The sequence below is a fragment of the Notothenia coriiceps genome, unplaced genomic scaffold, assembly GCF_000735185.1.
Source record: "Notothenia coriiceps isolate Sejong01 unplaced genomic scaffold, NC01 NC01_scaffold00012147, whole genome shotgun sequence".
Lineage (NCBI taxonomy): Eukaryota > Metazoa > Chordata > Actinopteri > Perciformes > Nototheniidae > Notothenia > Notothenia coriiceps.
The window spans coordinates 106057-124170 of record NW_011344848.1 but is presented as its reverse complement, the minus strand read 5'-3'; the positions used below and the strand labels follow the sequence as shown (position 1 = coordinate 124170).

Genomic DNA, 18114 nt, shown 5'->3' with positions numbered 1-18114 from the left:
TATATACATATATATATATATATATATGCCTCTACAGTTAATTGCAAGGTGTGGTGAGTTAGGTATGTCAACAAAACACATTTCATTTATTTATACATTTCTTATGTTTGTGTAAAATAGTAAAGCATGTTAATATATATTCTTGCACACATTCCATTATCATTTGTACTCACATTTTCCTGTTCCTTTCTGTAAATTGGTTTTCCCTACGTTCATAGATTAGCCCGTCAGACTTTGACAACTGATGCAAAAGGCTTGAATTGCTTGAATACTAATAGTAATATGATATAATATAATATACATTTACGTATAAATTAATCACATATCCACTTTAATCATAAATAGTTTGTGCACCCAATTGATTTTAACAACGTATTTTCAGTTTCATAGAAGTGAAGTCACATACAGTGTACACAGTACATATTTACAGCCCAGGTGTCTAAAACAATCTAATCTATTATAACATGGTTAAAAACATAATAAATATGAATAGAGTAGCAGTTAGGGATAGTTTCACAGTTAATCCCGGACCAGGTAACAGACGGGCGGAGTTTGATCTTTCGTTTGTTACTTTTCAACCACCATTAACCCCGTCCTTACGGCACATTCCGTGTACAAAAAGGAGCGCTTCGGTTACACGTGACGTTACTTTCAGACCAGAATAGTTGCGTTAACTGTGATTTGAGTTGTAGCATGTACACACTCTGCGAGCTGAGGAGCCAACAGAATAAGGAGTGGGTAATGTCATGCTCAGATTCATAAACCTTTTTATTTCAACCATGTTTTATCAAAGCAAACCGTAATCGAACTTTAGCATGTTTACCTTTTATGCGTTTAGTCGAGTTCAGACGTAGCAACTATACATGTCAGAGAGCTAACGTTAGCTTACCCTGATCCAGGACGTGTGGCATTCATTTCGCTGCCTTTAAAGTTGCTGCACATAGATGGTTGATGAAACAGAAACATTGGAAGGCAGTAAACTCGTTAGTGTTGGATGAGGAGACTTCACATCGCCGTCAAGTGTGTAAAGTTGCAGAATCAAGTATTTCATCGAAGGAGCGCAGCATACGGCTCTGAGCGCAGCTAGCTATGCCTGTGGCGGGAACTTCTTCCTCGCTGCGCCTAGAGTGGTGTTGTTCGGCGCTCAGTGCTGCTAATAGTGGCGAAGAGGTGTAGTGCAAAAACACTGTGATTTAAGTGCTCATTAGACTGAAATGTAGCTTCCACTCATTGGCACTGGCAGCCCTAAAAATTAGCACTCTGGTAGGTTGTCGAGGGAAAAAATAATGTCCATGTTGGACAAAACATTGGATGCATCATTTTTCCGCTGACCTGAATGACACCGGAGTAAGTCGTGTTTTGTTGCCGTGGGCAAGCTGAACATAGATGAAAGGTCTCCTGAACAGTTGCTGAATCTAACTACTGCCCTCCGATGTGTTTTACAACATTTTAATATTCATCAATCGCAGCAAACTTACCTTACTAACACAGTAACAATGTGGGCCGGATATTACAACTGTACTCGGTTAGCCAGGCGACCGGATGATGTCGTTTAGTCAGTGTGGTTAATGTCATGCAACGTGTAACGCTAAACTAACTAGCTATAGATTCAGTTGGAGTTGTTCAGTACTAACACCTGAGTGGCAGAGGTGGAAGAAGTATTAAGATCGTGTATTTAAGTAAAAGTACAAAAGTATTAGCATTAAAAATATACATAAAGTAAAATAATCCATTATGCAGATGACCAGTTTCATAAGAAATATATATTGTGTTATCATAGCTGGAAAAGGTGTTTTAATGATTTTTTATGCTTCAGGGTGTAATCAAAGTCCTATTTAAGCATTGACTATATTTCACATCATTCATTCAAATCTGCAAAGTAACGAAAGATATTAAATAAAGGTAGTGGAGCAAAAGTACACGATTTACATCTGATTTGTAGTAGGGTAGAAGTACAAAGTAGCAACACATAGGCAAGTAAAGTACAAGTCCCTTAAAATTGTACTTAAGTACAGTACTTGCGTAGCTACCTAGTTACTTTACACCACTGCTGACTTGCTTAAGTTAACTAGTTAGTACGTCCCTCTCTCCTGCACGCATGTTCAAGGACTAAAGCTTCAAGAGTTACATTTGTTTTTTCCCCCTCAGATAAATGTCTTCTCCAACTCAAGCAGACGACGATGAGGTGGAAGAAGTGGAGTTTGTATCAGTAAGTCGAGTGTACACTATCTATTTTTTTTTTTTTAAATCAATAGTTCAAAGGATAAGATATCAAATACATGTGCTTACTTTCTATCTCTCTGCATTGCCATGACTCATTGCGCAATAACACCTGGATGTAGCCTGATACTAAGACATCATTCATAAATATATCGTATTTGATTAACTGAACAGCTCCATGTATCGTCTGACTAGCTGTGATTCAGACATAGATCACCTCTCTTATCATGGGCAATAAAGAAATCCCTCTTTTCACATTGTACAGGTTTGCTCATTATTTGATTTTTATATAGATATGTTTAACAAGACTAAATGACATGGTGTCTTGCATTTGCTTCAGGAGGGGCCTGCCAGACCAGTATTGGAATGTATTGACCTGGATGATGAGGATGAGGGATGTCCCTCATTTGCAAGGACAGTAAGTTGATGAATAGAATATGTTTTGAATAGACAGTGTCGGTCTAGCGTTTATAAAATTGTTGTGCCTTTTTATTTTCCTGCAGATTGAAGATAAAATCTCCCGCAGTAAAGCTCGTGTTTCATCAACATTGGACAGACTAGCACAGAAGGTGGCTCTAGAGAAGCAGGAAAGAATAGATAAATGTCGGGCATTCAGGGTAAGTTTCTTTAAAAGGAAGTAAGCTGCTATCATGTCTTTCTTGTTAGATACTTAACTTTCTTTTTATTTTAGTTAAGAGGAAATGTGATATAAAATGCTTCGTAGTCATTCATTTGTTGTTGGTATAATATGGGGTCAAATGAGGTCAGTTGTGGCAGCAACACTGCCATCTTGTGGGCAGAATGCATAATAGACAACCTACAGAACCAACAGTGGTGTATCCTCTCAGTGCAACATCATACTGCTTGTGACCTAAAGAATTAGCAATAAACAGTGTCTGTAGGTGTTTTTACTGCCACCTGTCTGTCTGCCACATAGGGTTGAAAAGTGTACAAATATGTTCTGCTATTGCTTATCTTTTTCGGTCTTACAGGAGAAGCAAATCCTACAAAGAGCTCATGGACGGCAGGAGCTGGCTTTCACTTCTTCAAATGGCTTCAATCAGGATGCAAAGAACTGTGTGGACATGTGGTTAAAGAGAGCAGGTGCCATTTTTATATTGATCAGAAATGTGTTATTGTCAATCTGGAGTTTATAAACCTTGAACACATGTTTGATATTTTTACCAGGAAAATATTTTGTCCTACTGAAATAATTACCTTAACTGCCATCATTGAAATGTGATGAAAGAGCACCCTTTTTACAATGGTTTATTACATTGTATCTTATTTATTACATCATATATTTAGGTCCTAAACCTGGAGTGATTCATTCTGGATTTGGAGGGCGAAACAGACGTGTTGCTATTCCTGGAAATAGTTCCAATAGACAGACTTGTCCAGTGGTCAACTGTGCCCGGGTTTATGACACTCTGTCCCTTCTTGACGGTCACCTAAAAAGGTAACCTTTTTCTGTTCATTTGAGAATCGGTGTAATACCATTTCAACGTTTTTCCTGAATATAAACATAGCATATTTTTGCAATAACATATCTTATTTGTAGGTTTGATCACTCCCCTTGTGACCCAACCATTCATATTAAAGGATGGCCATCTGAGTTCTTTGCCTGCATAGCCTGCTCTCAACATTTTGAGACCGAAGAAGCATGGATAACACATCTCATGTCTAAGGTGTGTGCCCTTTTTGACTCTCATATAACACACATATTGTTTTATGAATGATTTCCTAATTAGTTTGTATTACATCTTCGTAATATTATAATTATTTTGTAAGGAAACATGTTTTGATCACTAGGTGTCCTCATCTGCCGCTGACGGTCACAGCATCAATCAGACCTTTCAGAAGATTGTGTGTTTCGCCTGTCCGGCCTGCTTCCACCTCTTCAACCTCCGAGATGAGTGCCTGCAGCACATGACAACCAGAAACCACTTCACAGAGTCACTCGCCATGAGTGGTAAAGTTTAATGAACGCTTTCTAAACATGTTCTAAAGAATGACTTCCAGAAAGCACTCAAGGTCACATTTGAGCAATACTTATGTAAACCTTTTCCTTTTCTCCTCTTGTTAAAGAACCCAAAGGAAGAGCACAACCGATTGCCGTCCCACAATACGCTAAGAATCGTCTCGTCGCGTTGTGCAAGGATGTCCCGTTCAAAGTCCGATGCTCTTTATGTCACAAAGTACTGATCTCACATCAAGCAGCTAAGGCTCACTTTAAGTAAGTTATTTAGAGACTTATTCAGTATGTGCATGTATGCTTTTTGAAATAATACATTATGTTTGTATAGCAGGTGCAGATTTTCTTTAGAGGCTTTATGAAGCAGATTTCTCAAATAATTGTTCTTTATATATCCTGTTTTTCAGTGTGCAATGCAGAGATGGCTGCGCCGTGTCCTTGGCCGATCAAACCATATTGCAGGTGATGAAACGGCTGCAAGTGGCCGGGCAGTGTTCCCTCTGCTCTAAAATCTTCCTCAGCAAAGCTGAAATCAAGACACACAAAGAATCGACCCAGCATGACGTGGAGGTGAACAACACCATGGCCAAAGCCCTCCTTCAGTACTGCAGGTTTAGGGAGATTCAACACACCCAGAGCGCTGGAGAGGCACAGGGCAGAAGACAGCCCACTGGCCTTGAGTCACCTTCTCAAAAAAGAACCAAGAAGAAGAGTGATTGTGATGAACTTCCAGCCAAGCGTAAGAGAGGCAGCGCTGTTGGAAACTATGTAACAGCCTGGATCTGCGAGTGCAGCATACAGTTCTCAGAGGAGGCTACAGCCCAAAAGCATATATTGGCTTCAAACCAAATCTTCCATCAGTGTGGCGTGTGTGGCAAACACATGGGGGAGTCCGCCATCACCCGCCTTCATATGAGTCGCTTCCACGGAGGAGCTCATCTCTCCAACTTCCTGTATAACTGCCGCAAGTGCAACGTGGAAATGCCTCGGTACGAAGACATCATGTCTCACGTGGCCGAGGCTCACAGCGGACACACCTACTTCACTGAACAGGAAGTGCCCGAGAAGGTCCATACCAAGCCTTCAACCAGCAGCAAAGCAGGTTCATCGTCCGGGTCCAAGCTCCAACAGAACATAGCAGAGACGTCTTCTTCCAACGCAGAGCCGATGTGGATGTGCAGGATGTGCGAGGACACCTTTGACTCGGAAGCGGCCGCACGCCAACACTGCAGCGACTCGAGCAGCCACAGCTTCCAGAGGTTCATCTGTGGACACTGCCCCCAGAAGTTCTTTAAGGATTCCACTGTGCGGAGACACTGTGCCAATGAGCACGACGGGCAGATAAAGAGCTCCCACTTCTGCGGCCTCTGCGACAGCATGCCGTTCGAAACAGAGGCCGAGTTCCTGGAGCACTACAAGAGTCTTCACAGTACCGACTACTACCGTATGGATGAGAGTTCAGCCAATCAGCCTGCTGTTGCTCAAAGCAGCAGTCAGAGTATGTGCCCGTGCATGGGTTCCAATCAGAGCCAAGAGAAGAAAAAAGCTACATTTACACAATGCATGAGGTATCTGTCTGCTGAGGGAGCATGTCACTTTGTGTGCACTCTTTGTGGTGAATATTTGGAGACCTATGCAAAGATGAAGACTCACATCCACACGAAGCACGCAGCCTTGAACCTGGACAAGACCTACGAAATACAATGCGAAGCTTGCCAGGAGAGTTTCACGAGTGTCCCGAGTTTCCATAAACACTATCACTCCCGACACTGTTCAATGGAACCTTGCATGAGCTCCAGGACCTGCAGGAAAATCACAAAAGCCGAATCATCCCCTGTGACAGTGCTCAATGCCGTGGAGATCATAACAGACACCAATGGTAAATCTGTTAAAAATATGAACATGTATTATCTTTGTTTGCATGGAGCATTTTAAACCTGTTTTTTTATTTTTGTCATTTCTAGAGATTGAAGATGAATCCGTGGTGAAGGTTTTGAGAATGGAACCGGCCGTCAGACAGAAGGAAGCATGTGGAAGTAGGTGATAAACGATACATATCACAATCACTCAATAGATAAGATGGCAAAAGCACATTTTAGCTTTCTTCTACTTGTATACAAGAGACAACGATATTAGATTATTTGATGGTATTTTTATCAACCTACAACATATCAACTTTTATTTTGCTTCTTTACAGGTGATTCGGAGGAAGAGATGAACCATGAACCCTCTTCAAATGCAGAAGAAGAAAGAGAGTCGGCAGGTTAGGGTTGTTGTGGCTTGGCATGTATTCCTCGTTTCCCCTGAGTTTAACTTACTGCAGCCTCCGGAGAAAAAGAAAACATACAAGTATTAGGTCGAATTGACATTTACACATCATAGTTACAGTGTTGCGTTTTCTCGTTTTTTATTTTGTGTAATTTGACTTTGTATATTCAGCTTTTTTTGTTTTACAGAGATGGAAGAAGTTCTCAGAAGAAGTCTTTTGGAGTTTTGAAGACATGATGTTTTTTGTTTGTGACACAATGCTTATCTGACATTATATTGCGATGATTTGTCCTAAGTATTTGTGTTCAGAATATAATAAATAAATTCAAGTTGCTATTTGAATTTTTCTGCGGTTTAAACTACTCTGGAAATGTCCCAATATATGATGACATAAAGAAATGATGATATAGGGCTTTCACATAACAGGGTTCAGAGCAGATGCAGCTGGCAGAAGGTATTTTTTGTGGCGGTGGATTTATGGTTTCTGTTGTGTAGACTCCACACTTGTGTGTCGACACTTGCTAAAGATGGCATCAAATGACACTGCAAAATGTTGAAGCTGAACTTGTGACCACAGGGCAAACTGAAGCTCACATTGCAGTCTCTGATTTCATTGCAGACTTGAAATCCAGTGTCTTGTATTCGCCGTAGGGAGCAGGGCCGACGTTTGTATGGAGACATGTCTCAGTCTTCTTCAAGTTAGGATAGTAAACATTTCCTGATTAGCACTACAAAATGGCAATAAGGTTTTCTCTATGTTGCAGTAATTATGCAATTATTATGTGGGTAATTTGTTTTCAGTATAGCCTAAATCAAAAATAATAATATAGTAAAATATAATAATTGCTGGAATGTTTCAAAAAGGGATTAAAGGGCTGAAAATATTAAACTGTGCAACAGAATGTAATTTTAAAATGCCCAGCTGAGTACATTTTTGTGACACCAAACACTACACATTTGAAACATTAACCATTATAAACACATATTTTAACAGTCTGGCTACATGCCCTGCAAATGTTCTATCTTTCTGAATGTTGTTGCTCACATCCCAGGCGCCTTTGCGCTGACAAACTTATTTTATCTTATGTTATATGATATGTTAAAAATGAACCAGTTAAAAGGAACAGTAGGGCTCCAAAAATTCTACTAATTGGAGGACCTGCCTGTTTTCAAAAACTGCATGCTAAGAAAAAATGGCAAGCCGATTTAGCTTTTATTCATTTCATTGTAAATTTGAACTAGTTAAAAATCTTTTTTTTATATCAGGAATTCAATTGTAACTAGTTATAAATAGAAATTGAATTATAACTAGTAGCAATTGAATTCCTGATGTAAAAAAAATGATTTTCAACTACCGTAGTTGAAATTGAATTCTCAATATCAGAAATTGGTATTTTTACTAGTTCAAATGTAATTGTAGACTAACTAGTAACAATTGAATTACTGATATCAGAAATTGGCATTTGAACTAGTTCAAATTCAATGATATCAGAAATAAACATCAACTAGTAAGAATTTAATTTTTGATATCAAGAATTTGCATTCTTATTAGTAAGAATATATATATTTTATATCCTCAAGAAATGAATAAAAGCTAAATCTAAGCACTTCTGGGAATCTTCTGGAGCTTCTCAGGGGCCTGCAGGGGTCCTCGGACCTGACTTTGGTTACCACTGTATCTGGACTCCTCGGGAAGCTTCTGTGAGTGAAAGAAGCCGCAGCCCATGTTAGGAAATGTTCTCCCTGGGGCGCTGCTGCAATCAGCTGGACGGAGAGGAGTGTTGATCGCACACAGGATTTCTCCCCGGCACGGATCTTAACAATCATCATATTAAAAAGCATTCACCAACATGGCTCAAGCTAAAATACAGGCGAAAATGAACGACGCTATGGGCAGCAAGTTCAGCAGGACGCTGTCCATGGCAGATCGCTCCGGACAACTCCTGGAAAGTTTGGATCAGCTGGAAATGAGGTACAGTGAAGTAACAGGCCGTACCATGTGCGATCAAAAATAGGGCACTTGAGCGGATATTTCAGGCATTATCCACATATATCATAGCTTGATTAACTGATACAAAATATATAGAAATTTAGAAGAAAACGGATGTAGTCCATAAGATCTAATTCAATAGTTTCATGATAATATAATTGGGTGTAATTAGGCATTTTAGTAAGATAATACTCTAAAATGTTATAGAATACCAGATGGTCTTGTTATTTTTACTCTCGATTTGCAACAGTCCGTTATTTTTCCAGAGGAGGATGTGGTTTTTAAATGGAAGCCGGTTGTCATGTGTTGTTGTCGGTGTGTTTTAGGGTGGAGGCTTTACGCGAAACAGCATCGGCCATGGAGCAGGAGAGGGAGCTGATCCTGGAAACGATCCAGTCCATCCAGAACGGACAGGAGCTGAGAAACGTCTCTCAAGGTGAGACATACGTTTACTGTGCTTATTTCATGACTTGTACAGTCTGATTCCTTGTGTGACTGTGTAGCAGTCGCTCATTAATGGGTAATCTGCTTTATTTGGCTGCTCCTCTGATTTCATTGTTACATTGTGATCCAATGAGGTTATGCTTTGAATGCTACATTGCAGTTGGGTGGTGTTGTTTAACAACCTCAGGCACTCCACCCAAGAAAAGAGGGCCCAAGTTTAAAGAGTTTGTCTTCCTCATATACTTGATATTAAACAAATGGTTATTACATGTAATAGTCAGTGTTTCCTAATTTCCCATTTAAAGGTCACCTATTTTGCAAAATACACTTTTTCATGTCTTTTATACATAAACATGTGTCCCCTCTGTGTAAAGAGATTCTGAAAGTTTCAGGAAAAAAGATTCTCTCTTTTTCTCCTGATCCATTTATATAAAAACCTGTCTGAAAATGAGCTGATCACATACAGATCAGAAAGAGATGAAAAATGACCACAAACAAACATAAAATGACCAGAAAGAGACACGAAAAGGCCACTGAGACACATAATGACTACAAAATGACCACACACAAACAACAAAAATATGCACAACGACTACAAAAAGACTAAAAAACAATGCTTTGGGCGGTATGCATGTCTGCCCATTGTGTCTAATCCACCATCTGTAGGAGGATGCTGGAGCACAAACTCGACAAGGATTTGACACCAGAATCTTCATGTGTTTTTAATTATTGTGTCCGCCTCTGTATAGTCAGTGTATTTTGCTATTTAAAGATGCAGCATTCATTTATTACTTGTTTTGTATCTTTTAGGGGAGAGAGAAGAGTTGTCTCTAACTGCCAACCGTCTGATGGGCCGGGCGCTGTGTGTGGAGGTCTCTGTTGGCACCATCAGGAACTCCCAGCAGGAGGAGGCCCTGCGCAACGCCAATTCTTTAATCGATGAAATAGTGAGGAAGTTGCTTGATGACATGAACAGCGGGCGTGAGCGACTGCTGGCCGTGTACGCAGCCTGTGTGACCGAGGCCCCCCCCGTCCCCATCGACCAGAAGTTTCAGGCCCTAGTGATCAGCTGTGCTCTGGAGGACCAGAAGAAGATCAAGAGGAGGCTCGAGACTTTGGTGAGGAACGTTGAAAATGCTGGAAAGAACATCAAGATTATGGATCACCAGAAACTGGAGGACCCACAAGCCAATGGCTGTCAGTAACACCAGTCAACAAATCAAAATGCTTCTTTTATGCCACTAACCTCACCAAGAACTGTTATTATCTTATACTAATGTTCTACAAGTAGCAGCAAGACCAGTACATTGGGGAAATTACAATGATACTGAACATTAGGGCCAAAAATACAGTAACTCATACTGAGGGAGGTGTTACCTTCAAATTATTGCCATTTACACTGAATCTCTTAATATAGATTATTTAGTGTGTATTTCCAGTTCACAATGTGTGATCACATAATGCACTTACGTAAGAAAGACACAATGTTATAGAGCCCCATTAGAGGTAGTCACAGTTCTTAGTAAAACCAAATGTATGACAATGAATCTAATGAAAGTATTTCCTGTTTCATTGTATCACCTTGGTAACTGTTTTGGTTGTGTGTAAACTACCTCTGTGTGAAAGCAACACCAATCACATTTAGCTGTGGGTTTTTTTGTTCACATTTGCACAAAGTAATTTTGATGTCAGATTGTACATGTATGTCAAAAACATAATAAAAAATACATCTCTTAAATGTTAAGGAAAGACGTCTTCTGTCACAATAGAGGAAGCTGGGACATCTTAGCGTATGAACAATGGCAATGATCAAAATGCAAAAACATATTTTATTGTTAAGTTTTGTTTAAAAGAGAAATATTATCACTTGGAATTAGACACTGGATGCTCAAGAAAAAAGTAAAGTTTTATTAATGTCATATAACCATCAACTCCCCACCACAAACATAATATTGGGTGTGCAGTTGTGTGGCACACTTCAAAGCTGTTATACTTTTTTTTTTTCACTGTTAAAAACAAAAATCCAACAATGAGTGTTGTCTTTGTCAGTCTGAAAGCAAACATCTAAATGTGTGAGATTGATTCATGAAGTGTGATAAGGTATATTAACACAAAGATCATTACAACACCTGAGTGACAGCACATAAGTATGGTTAGTTTTAACTTATGGTTCTTTAAGATTATATGCCATCTTAATGATAAAGTGCGCTATATCCATTCAGTCAAAAAGCAAAAAAGGCAAAGTACACACGATGTTACAAAGCTCAGGAAACAATTATTTACAGATTTACTGTGCAGGCAGTTTTAAACAAACAGCAAGAGTAGGGATTAAAATGGGAAGAATGTAAACAAGGACGACTCATTGTAACCGCGGTTCAACAGTCACTGATGTGGAAAAAAAGGCTTGCATGCATTATAGTTAAGACACACTCTTCCCCCCCCCCTCAAAACAGTGCAACCAAATGAGAACTCCTAAATTGTGACACAATAAACTGTAACATCTTAAAAGCACCTGTTGGGATTTTCACAACCGTCTTATCTAAATGTCTTGAGAATTACGTTTTTTTAATCTTTTAAATCTGGGAAAAGCTTATAGCAATAATCAGAGATCTGTAAATCGAGCATGTTTACTCCCAGTTGTCCAATTGCATGTAAAACATTCAAATAATTCATATGCAAATGTTCAAATTGTCTGTTAGTGGCCTTTTCCACATCACCACATTCTTTTTGTGCTTAGGAAGCTGACGTCTTTCAGATAATGAGCTTTAGGAAAACCTGATGCAGACAAGGCAGTATCATAGAGTTCTCAGCTAGCTGTTTTGAGGTCTGGGAATTAGTTTAGAGATCTTTTAAGTACCCTTGTGTATTGAGAAAAAACGGAATTTTCTTGCATATTCAAGCACACCCAAGCAAAAGATCCCATCCTGAAGATCGGCTTTTCGTACCGACACTACTGATATCGACATTTACAAAATAAATTGATTACATACTGCAGAAGCCAAACCATTGAATCAAAAACAAGAAATTAAACCATGCTTAGTGATTGAAATGTTAAAAATATAGTGTTTGAAATAATAAAAATAGAGCTGTGTCGTCTAAATAATAGTTTTTAGTCTGCGACTTACCACGTGTAATTCAAAGCTGTACCAAAGTTAAAGAAAAAGCCCAATTAAATATGTAAACAACTGCAATCAAAAACGCATCGCTATAACTGCGACTCGCGTTTTACATCTGTGAAAGTGTTGATTAACAAACCCTCAAACAAGCTGTAAGCAGACATAGATAAGACCAGTTAGTGTTTCATATTTGGTTATACGTAAAAGCACATTCTATTATTGTATGATACATCCATGTCACTGCAGTGTTCATATTTATCTACAGCTCGGAAAGAGGGAATTTGGCACTATGTCAACACTTCAGTGAAAATATCACTCAACACTAGTGATTCGTACAAAAATACTTCTGCACAGAGAATAACTGGATCGTGTTTTGTCCACAATAAACAGAATAGTTTAAACCAAAAATATGGTTTAAAATGATCTGTGAATCTTTTACAATACATGCAAACAGACTATATGTCAAACACGGGATGGGTGAGTTTAAAAGTCATACAGAGTTTTCACAGAGTGCAACGTTTGCTGTTTTGACGAGAGGATTGTATGTCATGTGATGTATAAACTACATACAGTACTGTAGTGTAGCTGCAGCTGTTGCTGTTACTTAAGGCAACCACAAGGAAAATATTTTGTGCGCAGGTCATTGGTGGAGATCCAAGGCGGAATCAAAGGAAATGTAACCATCAATGTAGGGGAACAACTTAGGGTACAGAAGAATCATCAGGTTATTAAAGTAGTATAGAGGAGTATTTCCCAGTCTGTTTGGGCTTTGGTCTCTAAATGTGGCTACCTCCACAGAATACAACAATGACCAATTTAGTCTTAGAAACAATAGTCAGTAACTAAAACTCAAATATGTTTTATCTAAATTAGGCTGCAGCTTCCAAAAGGATTTTTACTCTTCTTGGTCCTTTGTTTGTTAGGTCGTAAGGAGATGACTTCTCTGCCGTTGCTGGAGCTCTGGTTGCAGACATTACTACTCGTGGTATTAAAAACACCTAAAAAAAACAACAAATCTAGCATTAATATCATTCTCATAAAGTAATCAAATGTGACATAATAAAGAAAGAAAGTCTCCTCACCTATTTTATTGCTGGTTGTATGGAGCACCTCTGTCTCCTCTGCCGTTTGCTGTTTGAGCCGCTGAAGGTACTTATCAGCTAAGTACTTAAAAACTAGAAAAAGAGCAGAAATATTCAAGTATTAACAAATCTAGAATTATACTGTTTCACTTGCAGGTTTTTTATTTTTCAGTAACCCACCCTCGTTGACATTAAGGTCCTCTTTTACTGAAGCTCGATAGAATCTCAGCTTGAGCCTTTTAGCCAAACCTTCTGCCTCCTCGCTGCGATGCAAGGAAAGAAAATCAATTACCATGTTTCCTTAATATTCAATAGCTCTTCTGTTCTAGTGTGATTTCTGCACGAAAGAAAACAACCACTTACTTTTTTACAACGGTGTCTTCCAGGAGGTCTATTTTGTTCTGCACTAGGACTGTGGGGATATCTCCCACCTCGGCTTCCACCTTCTCCCTCCAGCTGTCGATAGCCTGAAACGACTCTCTGTCTGTGGTCGAGAACACCAGCACACATGCTTGGGCACCTGGAATGCAAGACGACAGTTAATGTTTTCAAGCTGTTCATCCTTTTAAAAATGATACATAACTCACCCCCTCCCTCGAGGATGTGAACACATTTGGTGGACTTCCGAACCGCCCCACTGGAGATTCACTTTCAGCTAGGGCTGCTCAATGAATCGTATATTAAAATCGCAACTACGATTATGACTTGCAATGATTACGAAAACAATGTAATCAAAATAAAACGATTATTTTTTTATTATTACTTTTAAAAAAATTTTTTTTAAGTATACTTAAAGTTCAGGGTAATAAACTGTTAAAACATACTGTTCAATTATTTTTTCTCCAATAAATTGATGTTTTCAAAGTAAATGGATAATCGTGATATCAATTATTGACCCAAATAATCGAGATTATGATTTTTGCCATAATCGTAATCATAACCATTCAGCTCAATTAAATATGTGCTAGTGCAAGTGTTTCTGTGCTGCCAGTTATCCGTACAATCTGAGAAATCTAAACTTAACCCCAGCAGCGAGGAGGGTCAGTGACCTGAGGCAGCAGGGTTATATTCGTCACAGTGGGAGGGGGGGGGGGTCTTACCTCTGTAGTAGGCCTTAGTAATGGCGTCAAACTCTTCCTGCCCGGCCGTGTCCCACAGCATAAGTCTGACCTCTTCGTCATTCACACTAAAACATAAGAAGGGATGGAGGATCATTGAAAAAATAGGCCGTAATTGATAGAGGAATGTGATTCTTTTGTGAATAACGTCACGCACAGTATCTGCCTTTCCAGGAAGTCCACCCCGATGGTCTTTTTGTAGTCCTTAGTGAAGATGCCTTTGCAGTAGCGTTGGATCATGCTGGACTTGCCGACAGCTCCGTTGCCGACCACCACCACCTTGATGGCCACTTCCATGTCCTCCTCCAACATGGTGGCGATGTCTGGCCGGCTCACTCAGTTCCACTCTGCCTGGGTAGATTTAGTGATGTGACACCAACACATATACCGCCTGCAAGTGTAATAAAAAATAAATAAAAAGCATATCTGTATGAGACATGTTCTGGAGCTCTTGTGCTGTGCCTGAGGAAACATTAAAACACTTCGTAGTGATTTTGTAAATGTTCCTACGCACTGATATGATTTATAATAACTGTTGTATGACGTTTGTATATTATGGATAAGCGGTCAAGGTTCAGGGTTAGTTTATTTGTATAGCACATTTTAAGACACAGAAGCAATTCAAAGTGCTTCACATAGGCATTTAAAACAAACAAAAAAGACAATTCATAAAAAGCGATAAAATACTGGCTGCAGCTAAAAGTGCAACGATAAAGGCACGGTTAAAGGATCTCAGGATAGGCAGCATTCAAATGAAAGGTCTGTAACCTTGATTTAAAAGAACACAGGGTTGGGGTGGACCTCATGGTCATAACATGAACATTTAGGATTACCACATAAAAGTAGTTCTGATTAAACTTATTGAATAAACAACACAACTGTTATAAGATGATTCTTATTCAAGCCTTAGCAGGTACAGGTGCAGTTATGTTACAAATCACTAAGGTGGCAACTGTCTGTTACCTTATATAAAAAAACATTTAATTACAAGATCTTAAAAGCAATTGCCTCCTTATGTTTTGACAACATTTCAAAAGTATCTTGTCGTAGTAATGTAATCACTAGCAGCAGCACAGGTTACCACCAGAACAATAGGAGAATTGTCCTGTAATCTGTTATGTATGCTAGCATTGATTTAACTGTTGTACATTTTACAAGGATCGTGTTTGCAGCGACCGTGCAATGTGTTTATGTTTCCATTAGCAGTGCGAGCAGCAGACTCCACATAGCAACTGGGTGATCCACAGTTCTAGGCGTGTAGCGGCTGAGTGCAAAGCTAAACAATACTGTGGGAAAGCTGTTCCCAGTGGGTACCGACAGCCTACTGTGTGACTGTGGAATCCAACAGTCTGTTCGGAATTGAGTCACAATATGTATTGCAGTCAACAATAGTATTCATCAACTATAATTGAGCTGAATGTTGTTATACCATGCAGGCAAACACGGCTTGAAGTAACCCCCTTGCTCTTTTTGTTGTGATGTGAATGTTTCAATGAGTTAAAAGGGAACTGAGGATTAGATGTGATCATGGCAAACTCTTAAATTGATCTAACTCATGTTAGGCAAAGTTTCAGGACGCATTCCTTTCTTTCAAAATTTGACTCAAAAGCTGAGTTACACATTAGCAGTCATCTCATCTTTCAGTGTAATCATTTAAAGATTTGTATTTAAAATGTGTATTAGGACCACAGAAACAACCGAGTGAAAGTAATGGGTTATGAAGTTGGTAAGTACTCTCCATAGATTGTCACTGCGCTACATGAATACCACAGAACAACATAATCGACATTTAAAAAAGGGTTGACTAGTCTCAGATAATCTGACAATACAGACAATTACTTATAAGGCCCTTTTAAAATATCATACTGTTAACACCAATACCACAGTTGGGCAATTAATTAGTAATGATCACTTAGTCTATCACTTTAATCACGATTAAGATGTGATATTTCTACTAACTGTGGATAAATCTGAAAATATCAGAAAGTTGGAAATCTTCCACAAATATTTAAAAAGAAAAACTGAACCTTCAACATTTCCAGCCACTCCTTTAACAGACAGGTGGTTTTCTATACCTGCGTCAGAAAACATCTTATCTACAGGTTCTCCTAGTTATCATGATGTGTTCTACTTACAATGAGATGATTAAACCTGTTCATACTCTATGTTTCAAAGACATGAGAAAAATATAATCGTATATTTTATTTAGCACAGTAGCAGGGTTTCATACAATGCACATTAAGGTGAACTCTGATACATGTAAAAATACACAATGTAGAAAAGAATACACCTCCTCTCCATAACAGTGAGTCATCTTCACAGACTCATCATCACTTTACCCAGGCCTGCCCCGTTAAAGTCAATATGTTGGGGCACATACAGTAGAGAATACTAATGTGATAATGCCAGTAGGAGTAAGTTGACTTTACTGATTCGGTTTAATGTTGCTGTAGGTTGCATCCCCAAAGAATTTGATGGAAGTAAGTATTTGTTTAACCTTTAATTCTGTTAAATTCCCTTAAATTAGGATTCCTTGCCTTGCTCAATAAATGATAGATAGATAGATAGATAGATAGATAGATACTTTATTTATCCCAATTTAGGAAATTGTTTTGCAATTTTGACAGTCATTGTACACTAATTAAAACATTTCTTAAAAATAGAATACAGAATTTTATAAATAAAATAAACATTAAAAAAGCAAATATATACATATGTATATACAAATGTGTATCACAGTAGAAAATACATAAATTCAGAAGAGATCTAAGAATACACACTATAACATTTACAGAATAAATGAGAATACTGTCTAATATACCAAAGGGACAGGAACATATACACTTATTCTACTATGACCTGTGTACTAAGACATGACCTGTTGAATAGGTGGCAGGATGGTCTTTAGGTACGAAGCAGCTGCTGGAACTGTTTAGTCCGTTACAGCTGACTAAAGGACTCACTGTGCTAGTGAGGAAACATGAAACACTAAAGCTAGCAAATCCATAGAGAGGGCAATTGCTTACCTGTAAAATCACGTTTCAACTCATCCAGTGTCTGCAAACATTAGATGAGCTCATCAGCCGGCTGAACCACAATCACATATCTCCAGCCTCCCTCTGTGGCAATAGGAGACGCTAGTGACTCCGCTGCTAAGGGCTTCCTAGCTAATGTTAGCCACTTTTCCCAGTGAAAAGAGCCTTCTCCTCCGCCCGTCAATGATATATAGCTAAAGACTACACAGACCGAATGTTCTACGCTTCAAAGCAACAGTTAAACTTTAATTAACATCGACAACTGAGTTGAATAAGTGACATGAACGGGATGAAAAAGCATTGCTATCTATCCGCAAGCCTACCTACGTTGCGCATGAGAGTAGCTAAAGGCAAGCAACAGGCTACTAGGCTAGCTGGCTAATGTTTGTTGCTAAGCAGCGGAGTCAAGTCTCCTTCTTCTACTACCTCTTGTTGTCGGTTTCCAAACAAGGACATATCTCATTAGCGACACCAACTGGTATGAATTGTGTATGATTCCGAATCAAGTTAAACCCAAAGTATCAGATATACAATAATTTATCATGCAGAATGGACAATTTTCAATTATATATATATATGAAAATATTGAGCAATCATTATGGATACATTCATGTAGCCTACTCATCGCTTTAGTGTTTCAGCAGGTAAAGGAGCTTATTCTAGATTATTCTTAAATACTGTATAGCTTTCTCCTTGTTAGTTTAATCTTTATTGATAATTGATACTATAGTAATTATTAATTATCATTATGTATTAGTTATTATATTTGTATGAATATAATTTGAACTACATAATAATACAAATGTAGTAAGGTAAAATAAACAGCATTTACATTTGATATGTGATAAAATAGCATACAAATGGAT

At 38.6% G+C, this 18114-nt stretch overlaps 3 protein-coding genes across 7 annotated transcripts; 2 read left to right on the top strand and 1 right to left on the bottom strand.

Annotated features, from left to right (window-relative positions):
* Window positions 1-647: 647 nt before the first annotated feature.
* Window positions 648-7313, top strand: znf451 (zinc finger protein 451). 5 transcript variants are annotated; one of them, XM_010773180.1, is made up of 13 exons: window positions 648-734; window positions 2149-2209; window positions 2561-2638; window positions 2724-2837; window positions 3213-3324; window positions 3529-3679; window positions 3782-3908; window positions 4033-4192; window positions 4309-4456; window positions 4603-6074; window positions 6160-6231; window positions 6393-6458; window positions 6652-7313. In XM_010773180.1, the coding sequence occupies exons 2-13, from the start codon at window positions 2153-2155 to the stop codon at window positions 6690-6692; spliced, it is 2598 nt and encodes an 865-aa protein (XP_010771482.1). In that variant the 5' UTR covers window positions 648-734; window positions 2149-2152; the 3' UTR covers window positions 6693-7313. The 5 variants fall into 5 exon arrangements, with proteins under 5 accessions (XP_010771482.1, XP_010771481.1, XP_010771485.1 ...); XM_010773179.1 differs by having other exon boundaries at window positions 652-738; XM_010773183.1 differs by lacking the exon at window positions 648-734 and adding an exon at window positions 1170-1263.
* An 821-nt stretch (window positions 7314-8134) lies between these two features.
* bag2 (BCL2 associated athanogene 2) lies at window positions 8135-12363 on the top strand. Its single transcript, XM_010773177.1, has 3 exons — window positions 8135-8435; window positions 8780-8889; window positions 9708-12363. Exons 1-3 carry the CDS (start codon window positions 8314-8316, stop codon window positions 10100-10102), a joined length of 627 nt encoding a protein of 208 aa, XP_010771479.1. The 5' UTR covers window positions 8135-8313; the 3' UTR covers window positions 10103-12363.
* On the bottom strand, window positions 11478-17680 carry rab23 (RAB23, member RAS oncogene family). Its single transcript, XM_010773178.1, has 7 exons — window positions 17240-17680; window positions 14371-14604; window positions 14196-14281; window positions 13459-13615; window positions 13276-13358; window positions 13096-13188; window positions 11478-13011 (listed from the first exon to the last, which is right to left on the bottom strand). The coding sequence occupies exons 2-7, from the start codon at window positions 14523-14525 to the stop codon at window positions 12878-12880; spliced, it is 708 nt and encodes a 235-aa protein (XP_010771480.1). The 5' UTR covers window positions 14526-14604; window positions 17240-17680; the 3' UTR covers window positions 11478-12877.
* Between the last annotated feature and the right edge of the window lie 434 nt (window positions 17681-18114).

Excerpts from the sequence above, each read along its gene's own strand:
- znf451 (XM_010773180.1), top strand. The coding sequence starts at position 2,153 with ATGTCTTCTCCAACTCAAGCAGACGACGATGAGGTGGAAGAAGTGGAG. Across the intron at positions 3,909-4,032 it reads TAACACATCTCATGTCTAAG|GTGTCCTCATCTGCCGCTGA; the intron begins GTGTGTGCCCTT and ends TTTGATCACTAG. Across the intron at positions 4,193-4,308 it reads AGAGTCACTCGCCATGAGTG|AACCCAAAGGAAGAGCACAA; the intron begins GTAAAGTTTAAT and ends CTCTTGTTAAAG.
- bag2 (XM_010773177.1), top strand. The coding sequence starts at position 8,314 with ATGGCTCAAGCTAAAATACAGGCGAAAATGAACGACGCTATGGGCAGC. Across the intron at positions 8,436-8,779 it reads TTGGATCAGCTGGAAATGAG|GGTGGAGGCTTTACGCGAAA; the intron begins GTACAGTGAAGT and ends GGTGTGTTTTAG. Across the intron at positions 8,890-9,707 it reads GCTGAGAAACGTCTCTCAAG|GGGAGAGAGAAGAGTTGTCT; the intron begins GTGAGACATACG and ends TGTATCTTTTAG.
- rab23 (XM_010773178.1), bottom strand. The coding sequence starts at position 14,525 with ATGTTGGAGGAGGACATGGAAGTGGCCATCAAGGTGGTGGTGGTCGGC. Across the intron at positions 14,282-14,370 it reads TTCCTGGAAAGGCAGATACT|TGTGAATGACGAAGAGGTCA; the intron begins GTGCGTGACGTT and ends CTTATGTTTTAG. Across the intron at positions 13,359-13,458 it reads GAAGACACCGTTGTAAAAAA|CGAGGAGGCAGAAGGTTTGG; the intron begins GTAAGTGGTTGT and ends CTTGCATCGCAG.